Raw genomic sequence first — 11,037 nt, 5'->3', positions numbered from 1 at the left:
TGAGCAGATTGCCTCTCAATTCGATCCGGCAGACCAAGAGGATTCAGAAGAGGAGGATATTCAACCTAAGATCTCAGGGGATACAGCTCTTCAGGCCCTTGAACATCTAAGGCTATATGAGTTGCAGCAGGTAGATGGACAGCCAGAGATTGTGAGCATTCTTGACAAGCAAGAGACTGTAATCAAAAGAAGGAAGGCTGAGATGCGAAAGCAGAGCGATATCACGTGTTTCTTTAGTTAGACTGGATAGTCCTATAACCTGGTTAGCAACATAGAATGAACTCAGGAATAAGTTATGTTCTTATCCAGGTTTGACTGTAGTCATCCTCCAACCCGCAGATCTGTTCTTGGAAAACTCTTGGTCCGCGCCGTATCCAAGTCATAGGACACGAACGAGTGGAGTTGAAGGTGTCGTGGAGCCGACACGGCTTCGTTTCCACCTGCGAGACGACTTGTATTCGCTGTCAGGCGGTCAAAGATCTACGAAAGACAATGACGACAAAGGCCTTGTCCACAGGTCATTTGATCTCTTGCCTGAGGACAAGAATACCTCGGCGAATAAGGTGCTTCGGCACGGCCCGGACACGACCAGGGATGAGGCTGAGTCCAACGTGAGTGATCGACTTCACGTCTGTCTGGATCCTGAATCCTCAGGCACGAAGCATCGGTGAGGGTGTTGAGTCCGTTAAGAGCGGAAGACTGCCAGAATCGACCTCACTTGCGACTCGCACTCGATCGCGAGCTACTACCTCGAACACAACTTGCGAGACTCGGTCGATGCACTTCCAAGACATAGCTGAAGATCGCCCCAGCCAAGGAATGACGCTCGTGGCTTGCAGAACCAAGTTCCTATTTTGGGCTAAGCTCTTATATGGTTATGCGTTGGCTTCCTGGCGACCGACAACACGTCTAGCCGGATATGCAGAGATCGCGAGGGGTTGCGACCCTCAAAACGCTGCATGGCCTGGCCATGTGTTGGCAATGCATTTCACGCTGAGGAAGAATCGACGGTAGTACTACTGGGAAACTGCAACCCGCCCTTGGAATCGCTCAACCTTGCTACTACAGTGCTACTTCCATACGGGTCTCATGACTGGCCCTGTGCTTCAGCCCGTCGTTCATACGTAGCCAGGTCTTCCCGACATCGACCTCCTTACGAAAGGTATGCTCTGCACCGGCTGCTCCATCAGATGACCACCATTCGAGCGCATAGCGTTGAGTGATTCCTAGCCGCTTCCTCCGGTGAACGATTTGACGATGGGAGCTCGCAAACCGGCAGGTTGATAAAGTTCAACAGGTTCGATTGTATCGAGAGGAAGACCTCTTTTCGTTCGCTTTCGTCCTTCTTGTTTTATCACCGCCCAAAAAGCGGCATAACGCTCAGAATGGACAAGCTGGACTTTCCTACTTGCTCTTACTGACGACTCCTCATTTTTCCCGAGGGCTCAACATTGCCGTCCGCGAAATCCTGACCCATTCAAAGCAGCTATGCAGACACCCTGGCGATGAAACAGCAACTCAATGCTTTATTCTCAACCCCTCAAAGGCTCGAAATCCGTCCCAGCCTTAAGCGTCGCTGCCCTCGCCGCCCGCTTCTTCTTCGTCTTGGTTCGAACCAATGCCATGATGGTGATCACAAGCGTCAAGAGCCCCAGAACGACGTTCGCTATGCCGGAGTAGAACGAACTGGACTATTCTCAACGAGTCAGCAAAGCATTCACTATACAGTCCTACTCGATTCAAGGCTTCAACTCCCCTCTGTCACCGGTCAAAGGAATTGGAAAACCCTCACCTGAATATTGCAATACCTCGCAAAATCCACATTCGCCAACACATGCTGCAGCTCCTGCGCCGTATCACTACACGTCCACCCCCACAGATCCCTATGCTTGCCATTCTTATCAGGCTCCTACAACATCAAAAATATCAGCATGTGCCCAACAACCCCATCCCAACCCCCCCAAAAACAAAACAAACCACCCCAACTCACCTTCCCATACCGATAAACCCCCGCCGCCACCCCCCAAGTAACAACATGACTCAAAACCACCGCCCACGTCCACCAAGTCCCCACATTCGCCGCCTGATTCGCCGCGCGAATCCCGCGACAATACGACACCACCACGACGAAATTCAGCACAAACGACACCCCGGCCACCGCCGTGTACATGTACGTGTACCACGGCAGGGAGTCGTTCGCCCAGGCCGTGCGCGACTTGCCGTTGACGGTGAAGTGGACGTCGCGAGTCTGTAGGAATTTTGTGAGGGTGATGAGGAGGGGGATGAGGGTTGCGAGGGAGACGAGGGTCGCGAGGAGGCGGGAGATGATGCGCAGGAGGCGGATGCGGCGTTTGAGGGTCGTGTCGCGGTGCGTGAGGTCGTGGAGGCTGCGGGTTTCTTCGTTGGTGTCGTGTGGGAGGGCATGGTAGGTGGTGGTTTGGGGCGTGGTGTTGGTGCTGAAGGTTGAGGTTAGGGAGGCGGAGGAGTGGTTGTGGATTTGCGAGAGGTGCATCGGTTTGAGGTGGTGGTCGTCCGTGGACTCGTAGAATCTGCCGGACATGGTTGCGGTGAGGTAACCTTTTGACTGGAAAGGTAGGAGAGCGGCTGAGACGTAGTACAGCGTCGTAGAGGACCGTCCAGTCAAGACAGAGAGATCGAATCCAACCCAGCAAGTATATCAAACAAAAACCAAAACCCACGAGAAAACCTACCATGCACGTGGGAGATCTCACGCACTATATCAACAACCCCAAAACCCCGCAGGAAGCAAACTCCCGAATCGTACCTGACGAAGGGTCTATGGAAATAGAGGCTCGTTTCTAGGCGGCCCGGTGGTGGTGGCTTGCATTTCTATTCAGCTTTCAGCTGACATACAAACCTTAACCGAAAATAGCCCTGTTTACTGATATGGCTTGCTCGTCCGGCCACAACTATAGACGAGACATGCTGCATCACCTTGGACCACGTTCTGTATTGAGCCTTAGCTTGTTGTTGGTAAAACGACTGTAGTACAACATTTGGAAATTTCGTTCGTTATCCCTGCAGACTCGCTATTGCTGAACGCTCAATTGATTTCGCCATCCCATCCATCATCAGCCATTTCGTCTCGGCAGAGAGCATCGTGCATACTGTTTTCATCATCGTTGTGTGGAATCACCCTGTCATGTAACAATGAGACGCCTTAATCTCATCCTTTAACCCGTGAAAGCAAATCTTCCTAAGCTTAGCTTGGTCTTGCTAGCGCCGCTGTCTGTTGTCTCTTCTGGACTTTCGGGAACCAATAGGTCTTCGGATCCTTTGACTTGAGGGCTAGATTGTTGAGGGAGTGGTTTCCCCTCCGTCGCTGGCCATTCTTCGTCTTCGATAATGTCGTCTTCGGCCTCTTGGCCCTTGGACTCGAATGAGGTGTTGACATCTATGGGCGAAGAGTTCGGAACAACGACGTCTGCTTCGGTCGAGCTGTCCTTGTCCACGCTCACTGCGGTGACCTTTGTGGACCGTGTCAACCTCAGCGGCGTGCTCGCGAAGAGAGGTGTGGATTTAGTTCGAGGTATCGACTTTCGCAGTGCTTTTGCACCACTATATCGCAAGGCTGCAAAGTTCATGTCAATGCCTTTGCTGAAGACGCTGTGTTCTATGGGAGAGTCAAAGCTGCCGAATGATGTCTCAGGGGTGCCCACATCAACAGACTGTGCTGAGTCGAATGTTGCGGTGGTGAGGACGCTATCTTGAGAGATGTCCCCAATACTGGCATCTTCTTCCGCAATAGGCTGATCCGCAAACACCTCGAGTTTCTTCCTCTTTCGTGGAGAAGCAACACTATCGCTGGGTGCTGGATCTGGTGTTGCAGTTGCGGCTGCTACGGCCTCGACGACAGAGTCGTCAGACCACAGCTCGAATTCATCACTCTTGTTGCGACTCGATTTGCGCCCAAGCGAAGGGCTGGCCTGGGCATTGGCCTTCGCAAAGAAACGACTCGTAGCACTCTGAAGACCTTCTGCGCCCTTCATAGCAGCCGCAAGACCAGACTCTGAGCACAATCGCTGTCTCTTAGGTGATGCGCGGTTGATGGACGGCAGAGGTGCTGTGATCGTTCGCCTCACAGGGTTCGGAGCTGACGAAGGCGCTTGAGTATTCGCGCTTCGAGTGGCTCCAAAGACACGAGTGTCTGAAAGTTGGGACGCAGACCACGACGAGTTGGGTTGCGACTCTAGCAGGCGCTGCTGGCTTGGTGAGGGAGTGAAGGAATTCGGGTCCAACTCAGTCAGCGGCACTCGCTTCTTGAAGAACTCTGTGATCGGCTTTCCTTGCTTCTCATCAGGTGTCTGTACCACTCGCGACCGCACGACGCCTCGATGTTGAAACCTGTCGGGAAGGGAGATCGGCTGCTTGGTGTTTGGATCAAGATCGCCGGATGCGACGCCAGCAGCGAGCTCTGGCTCGACATATTTCCCAATGAATGGCATGCTTGAAGCCTCGAGAACATTCGGTAGTTTTGTCAGGTTCAGCAGCGACTGAGCTTCTGGGCAGAATACCCATTGGTACAAAAAGGTACGTTCTGCGTTCTGAAATGCTTCGAGATAACCAGCAGGTACCTTCATCTTGCCATCGAATTGAACACTGCGAACGACCTTCTCGACAGTCTTATGCTTCCTCACAAGACGATAGGCTGTCTTGAGACCCATCTTGTCGATGCCTGGGAGGTAGTCGCAACCACTGAGCATGGCCATCATACGGAACTCCCGATCAGTCCAGCTAACGAGGCTGATCTCTCGGCATGCTGTGAAATGGTCGCGCTTGATCATGACGCACTCGCCGTATTGATCCAGTTTCGTAAGAAGGCATTTGACGCCAAAGACCAGCAGGTCGGAGTCTTCGCTGATCACGCCGTTGATCGTGCCCTGCTTCTCGAGATATGCGAGCTGGCTGTCGGCTTCGTACGGCGCGACGACGTACGGGACATCCATTCGTCTGAGCTCTTCGATCAGCTCCCGAGCCATCAATGGTGTGACATCTACTGCCTTTTGCAGCTCCAATTGTGCCTGAGACGATCGTCCCATTCGAAGCAGATCTAATCCGACTCTTTTGCTTTCTTTCCGTCTTTCGGCGCGTTCCTTCTCCGTATGTGCCTTGCTCGGTAAGTAGTCGCCATCAAAGACCAGATACGGCTTCACGCCGAAGTGTATGAGCATGCGAACTCGGTGCAGGGCAAAGTCGATGTGTTTCCGGGTCGGCTTCCCCTCCGCTAAGTCGATGGCGCAGGCGACAGTCCCCCGATGCAGCCAGCCATATGCGTCGATCCCCAATGTCTGACCTGAGAAGTTGCGAAGGTGTGTGGGCTTGTGGATGCTCTTGAGCAGCGGCAAGAGTCCTAGTCGCATTGTCAGATGTCAATATCAAGTTGAGCATGGCTTGCGATAGTTCACCTTGGATGCCCATGTTGTCGGGCGATTAGCGTTGTACGAGTGGCTTCATTAGCAGATCATGATATCGGACACCTCCGCGACGCAATATATGCCCTCTGTATGCCACCGGAAGAAAGACGTCGTCGAGTTGTGGTTTGGATTGAAGGTGCAAGCAAGCCTGTGACGCGCTTCTTGAACGCGTCTTGCCGAAGTTGAGCCGATTCGGCATGGACACTCGCACCTCACCTTAATTTTCCATCGCCTCCAAAGTTCACGATTCACCTTCCACCAGGCTAAGATGCCTTCCAGTCTGAACAAAGTGCAGAAGCACGTCAACAAGAAGAAAGGCCACAAAAGCAACGCACTTCACGAGAACAGCAGAGATGCACAGCGTCTTCGCAGAGCAGGCGCCAGGGACGAGAGAGTTGCGAAAGTAACGGCGACGAGGGAGAAGGCCAACCGACCGTGGTTGGAGAGAGTGGAATTCTTCCAAAGCAAGCTGCCTGAGACATTACATCCTCTGGAGCTCGAGAAGATCAAGGAACTTGTTGAGGAATTTCTCTCTCGACATAATGAGGAACTTGCCCAGTTAAAGGCGGAGAGGAGACCAGGACGGCCGCCATCGAATAGGCAGACCTTACTAGAGCAGCAGATCAAGCAGGATGCACTGGAGTATGAGGGCGGATTCTGGATGCCCAACATGCAGGACGAGGAGACGCTGATGAACATTGAGAAATGGGCTGGAGAGTGGATGGCGCTGGCTCCGTTGAGGTTCGTGAGGGTGGTGAAGGATGGTGAAGTGAAGGAGAGCCAGTTTCCACCTCGCGGTGCTTCATAGAGTGAATCGCCTCGTTCTCTCTTGCCTTGCCTGTCGAGCGCACGGACCTCACTAGATCTTTCCTCATCCCGTACCGCCTGCCTCTCCATTCGGCTTCCTCACGACACGAGCAACACAACGTCGTGCGATCACCACGAGAATAATGGCGCCGAACATACCGCCCGATCTGTTCGCAATCAACAACAGGCGCAACGTGTAAGATTTGCGTCTTTTGCGGGTACCGCTCACCGACTGACACCTCACAGTTGGACTGGCGATGTCATCGTCGTTCTAGTCGGCAGTCAGGAGAAGCGCTTTATAGTCCATGAGACTCCTCTCCGCGAAAACTCCGCATTCTTCGAAGCTGCTTTGGGAAGAGATTGGAAGGAAACAGCCGACCGTGTGGTCAAACTACCCGAAGAGGCGCCATATCAGTTCCACGTCTACGTCCATTGGCTGTATCGCGGACTTTACAGAGGAATGAAGGATGGGTCTCAATTCAGCCCGCGTGACCTTGCGCGCCTCTATACGCTCGGTTCTCGCCTTCAAGACCACGATTTTCAAGATGCAGTCGTCGACGCATTCATCTACCGGTGTGGCATGATCCCCACTATCCCCGACGACAATATTGTGTACCTCATCTTCAGTAACACGATTGAAGGCGATCCGATGAGACGATTCCTCGTTCATGTGCGCGTGCGAGCTGGGTACTTGGAACTTTCGACCATGAGATCGGTGGGCACATGGCGGAGTTCTATTTCGATGTTGCAAAAGCAGCTATGGAAGGTCCAAAGACAGGCGTAAAGCATGTCGTTTCCGAGGGACAGGGAACGTGCAAGTACCATCAGCATGGTGATCAACCTTGCTATCGTGCGGCGCGTACGTAACGGATTGAAACGAAGTCTGGAAGTAGAGCCAGAAGGTATGAAGTGTGCACGATACGTCAAACATGTTTGCTACGCCATGGTTCCTATCCTACCAATAGTCCACGCAACGGAGCGTCAGGTACCTCGAGTCGGCTACACCTCTGTCTCGCTTCCTTAGTGACAAATTGGCCTAAGCCCCTTCCTGCGAGCGAGCAATTGAACCGTCATGATTGCTTCCATGAATGCATGATTCGAAACGACAACCACTTCGGGCCACTCCACCTCCATTGCAACATACAGTTGAGGCTACCAAAGACGGCTCCCCCTGGTGGCCTTTCTGCCGAGCGACAGCCCCTGTTTTGCTATCTCCTGATTTCTTTGAGGCGGACCCCCATAACCGATGGCGGTATACTACGTTTCATGCAGTCTGACCGATGGCAGTGCATGCTGCTGCTACTTTCAGCATCACAGCTGAACCTGCAACGCATCTCAGTTCAGTCTGCCTCTCCAAAACGGAGGTGCAACACCATTGGAGAGAGTAGTCTCGCTTCCCCTGGCCGCAGCTACTTCTGCACGCCACCGTTGCACAACATGAAGGCGATCTCCAACTTCGCGAGCTGGTCCCCAGGCGGCCTCAGTTGCCGCTACCGTCCCCCTCGTTGCCCAGCGAAAACCTAGACGAAGCCAACATGTGTGGAAAAGTGCGGCCCCAGCTGAATGGCAAGGCTGTACTCACAGTCAATGGTATATATGTCTCTGTCGAGCGACCATGAGATCTACGTTTGAATTAGCTACCGTTCACAACATTACAAATCGATATACAAACTCATGTCGACACCGACAGCCACCCCAGCCACGAGCATTGGTTGCGAGCCTGATCCCGACATAGCTGGGCTGGGTGTAAGTCATTCCATCACCGCAACTGTTCAATTCGTTAAGCTTACACACCCTAGATCCTGATCTCATTCACAGTCGCCTCTATTCTCACCCTAATCTTTTCGACCGTCGCTCTATGGGCGCCCAAAATACAAACCTTCCGATACGGCTCTTTGCCCCAGGCCCAAGGCGACCGTCGGGCTATCCACAAGCCCCGACGACTGGAGAGACTTGTCAAGTCTGGCGACACCATGGCCCTGAGCCAGGTCGTGCTCACAATCGCCGTCATCACTTCCACTCTAATCACCTACCGAAAGAAGCTGGGAGATCCGCACGCACTCCTCGCAGCCACACTCAGTCTTCTGGCTCTCACAAGCGCTCTCCAGGTCTTTATCCCGAATACATCACGCATGGAAAGTCGTCAATGGAAACTCATGCTATTCCTCGGCCTCTCCATCCTCGTCCTCCTCATAGTCCTCGTGGCCCTAAGGAACACAAGCCTAATCATGATCGTCCCTGCTGTTTTGCTGATCATAGGATATGTGTGCTTCTTCCTTGTCCGACGGACGCTTGGAGAAGGGATGTGGTTGACTGTCCTTCATGTCGCGATGACACTTGAAGCCATCGGCCTAACCTTGTGGCTCATCGTGCACGCTTTCAAACAGAAGCATACAGAGTGGATTCAGAGTGGGACGGGAGTGCGATGTAGACTCGATACGGAAGAGGAGAATGAGTGGTCGTTCGTGCAGACTGTAGCCGTGATTATGGTGGTTGCACCTTTGCTTGATTGTGTTAGCTCTTTGATTGGTGAGTGCTAAATATCCTATGATCCGTATGGCGCTGACGATTTATCAGAAAGAAAGACGCCAAAGTCGACTTATGAAGGGAGTCACGGCGAGGACATAGAAATATGAGCTGCCACATCGATCCTCATACTCGCAGTCGCCTCTCCCTCAGATACTCGTAATGCGGCATAGCAATATCCACCAGCTCCTCCATTAGCGCAAGCTCGTCCGCGTTGAACTCCTTCTTCCATTTCTCCCTCTCGGCATCCAAATCGAGATTCTTCGACGCACGATTGGGCCTGATCCCTCCAGAGTCCACCAGCGTAGCCTGCACTTGGAGGAGCATTGGATGCATTTCCTGTTTCTCATTCTCCGTCGCTTTGGGCCAGGATACGATTGCCTTCGCTGGATCCAGTCCCAGCTTGCCGGTCAGATGCCGGGCGAACGACTCACTGGACATGTAGTCGTCCGAGTCGGCAACGACGGGTTCGATGCCGTGGGCCACGTAGTAGTCGTACAGGTCCCGGTTGAATGCCAGGCTGGTGTTTACGATCCAGTTGCTTCGTTTGCAGCCAGTGTAGAGTGAGTTGGTGGCGCGGTAGTTCGAGGGAACGTAGAGGACCGGGTGGCGGATTGTGATGAGCGGGATCGTCCCGGGGTGTAGTAGGACTTCATCAGAGACGGTTGTGAAGTTGTGCTTATGGTCTCGTCTTTCTGAAGACTTCGGCGTCTTGACGACTTCGAGGACTCGTTCTGATGATATTGTGCATAGAGCGTGTTCGTGCATGTACAGTGTTTGATTCTGCCCCGTCAGTAACATTCTCATAAGCAGTCTATGATTCAAGACCTACTGCATTTTGAGCATCTTTTAGAGTGGCTTGCCACTTCTCGTTTGATTCTGCAGACTTTGTGTCGAATTCCATTCGGTCGGGATTTGACTCGTTTTCAATGTCTTCGCCGGACAGCCACCTGAACTGGGGATAAATAGGTGGTTCATGCGGATGCCACAACCACTTCAAATTCTCTTGCTTGGAAAAGACCACTTTCTCCAACATGTGGCAGCCACTTCTTGGCAGAGACCAGAACACGATTTGGGAAGGCTTCGTGGAGGCGTTCGTTGTCGCCATCTTGCATGTGGCTCAGTGCAGGAGGAAGAAAGTCTAATTGTTGAGAGAAAAGAAGATAGGCGACCTCTGAAGATATACCTCTTCGTTAGCGTGCAACATAGTCGAGCTGAACCCACTTGTAGGTCATCCTCAGCCCTACGAGCCAAGCGTTTCTTCGGATCTTTCGCATCTCAAGTCTTGGTGCCTTTGTCGGTAGTCTATATTAGCCCCATACCTGCTAGTTTTTCGTGGGATTCTGATATCAAGCGAGGGTATTGCAAATGCGCTGTCATCGGCAGCAAATCTGTCACACGAACGTCGCTTCCTCAGCAGCTTATGATGACCGGCCTCCGTTAGCAGCCTTGTCTGTTGCACTCCTCGTTTCTTGGGAAAGGTTTTTGAAAGCCTCAGGCTCTTTGCCTTGGAAGCTGAATAGTGGCTTGTCACAATAGTCTCGTAGATTGGCCGGTCTCTTAACCTTCGAGCCAACCTGGGAGTCAGCGGCGACACACTCAAAGCACGGCTCTGTGCGACAATCCTTCGGCTTTCCGTGGACGATGGACCAGTCGCGTCGCGTCTCAGGCTCGGATGGAGAGCCAACATACACCTCGAGGCTCAATGGCATGAGAAGGATCTCAATGTAGGGAAGCGGGCGTCGCTTCCAGACAACCCATCGTTACAGTCCTTTGCACGCTGCATTGATGGACCGCAGCATCCTCGTCTGGATGCCGCTTTGACGCTGCATATCAGGTAGTCAGGGTCAACGAGTTCGAGGCGGATGTCATGGAGAAGAAGAAGAGGGGTCATGGTCCCAACTGACACCACGCCGTCTCCACTTCCCGGCGCTTGGCCGAACCTTGTCTCGACGACAACCTTCTTCTCGCAAGCATCTCCCGCAAATGATGCAACAATGTGACCCCTCAATAGCCGTCGAGCCGCGCGAGTGCATATAGAGTCGATCTCGTGCCTGAATTGATGCCTCCAGGATCCCGCCTATACCCCTCTTGGCGGTGCGACCTGGATGTGACACCTGGAGTAAGTTTTCACGATGCATGATCTCCAGGCGAAGGAAGCGTGGTTGCATTCGATGGGTATTGGAAGGAAACGAGGATCCACAATGGCTTCATATTAAGAGCCAAGCTGCCTAGAGCTTTGTGATTGTGAGTCTTGCTAGACACTGAG

The 11,037-nt window shown here is 52.8% G+C and overlaps 6 protein-coding genes across 6 annotated transcripts; 3 read left to right on the top strand and 3 right to left on the bottom strand.

Moving 5' to 3' along the window:
• Positions 1-1,532: 1,532 nt before the first annotated feature.
• Positions 1,533-2,560, bottom strand: M409DRAFT_64326 (uncharacterized protein; the record flags this gene model as incomplete). Its single annotated transcript, XM_033816023.1, has 3 exons — positions 1,533-1,691; positions 1,793-1,906; positions 1,991-2,560. The coding sequence occupies 3 exons, from the start codon at positions 2,558-2,560 to the stop codon at positions 1,533-1,535; spliced, it is 843 nt and encodes a 280-aa protein (XP_033671582.1).
• A 634-nt stretch (positions 2,561-3,194) lies between these two features.
• M409DRAFT_19507 (uncharacterized protein) lies at positions 3,195-5,439 on the bottom strand (the record flags this gene model as incomplete). Its single annotated transcript, XM_033804973.1, has 2 exons — positions 3,195-5,371; positions 5,427-5,439. The coding sequence occupies 2 exons, from the start codon at positions 5,437-5,439 to the stop codon at positions 3,195-3,197; spliced, it is 2,190 nt and encodes a 729-aa protein (XP_033671581.1).
• Positions 5,440-5,703: 264 nt separating this feature from the next.
• M409DRAFT_19506 (uncharacterized protein) lies at positions 5,704-6,243 on the top strand (the record flags this gene model as incomplete). Its single annotated transcript, XM_033804972.1, has 1 exon — positions 5,704-6,243. One exon carries the CDS (start codon positions 5,704-5,706, stop codon positions 6,241-6,243), a length of 540 nt encoding a protein of 179 aa, XP_033671580.1.
• Positions 6,244-6,385: 142 nt separating this feature from the next.
• M409DRAFT_19505 (uncharacterized protein) lies at positions 6,386-7,026 on the top strand (the record flags this gene model as incomplete). The annotated part of the gene is made up of 2 exons (XM_033804971.1): positions 6,386-6,438; positions 6,489-7,026. The coding sequence occupies 2 exons, from the start codon at positions 6,386-6,388 to the stop codon at positions 7,024-7,026; spliced, it is 591 nt and encodes a 196-aa protein (XP_033671579.1).
• An 890-nt stretch (positions 7,027-7,916) lies between these two features.
• On the top strand, positions 7,917-8,870 carry M409DRAFT_19504 (uncharacterized protein; the record flags this gene model as incomplete). The annotated part of the gene is made up of 3 exons (XM_033804970.1): positions 7,917-7,988; positions 8,042-8,771; positions 8,824-8,870. The coding sequence occupies 3 exons, from the start codon at positions 7,917-7,919 to the stop codon at positions 8,868-8,870; spliced, it is 849 nt and encodes a 282-aa protein (XP_033671578.1).
• Positions 8,871-8,894: 24 nt separating this feature from the next.
• Positions 8,895-9,876, bottom strand: M409DRAFT_19503 (uncharacterized protein; the record flags this gene model as incomplete). The annotated part of the gene is made up of 2 exons (XM_033804969.1): positions 8,895-9,551; positions 9,601-9,876. The coding sequence occupies 2 exons, from the start codon at positions 9,874-9,876 to the stop codon at positions 8,895-8,897; spliced, it is 933 nt and encodes a 310-aa protein (XP_033671577.1).
• Positions 9,877-11,037: the final 1,161 nt, after the last annotated feature.

The sequence above is a fragment of the Zasmidium cellare genome (assembly GCF_010093935.1).
Source record: "Zasmidium cellare ATCC 36951 unplaced genomic scaffold M409scaffold_7, whole genome shotgun sequence".
Classification (NCBI taxonomy): domain Eukaryota; kingdom Fungi; phylum Ascomycota; class Dothideomycetes; order Mycosphaerellales; family Mycosphaerellaceae; genus Zasmidium; species Zasmidium cellare.
The sequence above is the reverse complement of the archived record's forward strand: the minus strand, read 5'-3'. Positions and strand labels throughout refer to the sequence as shown.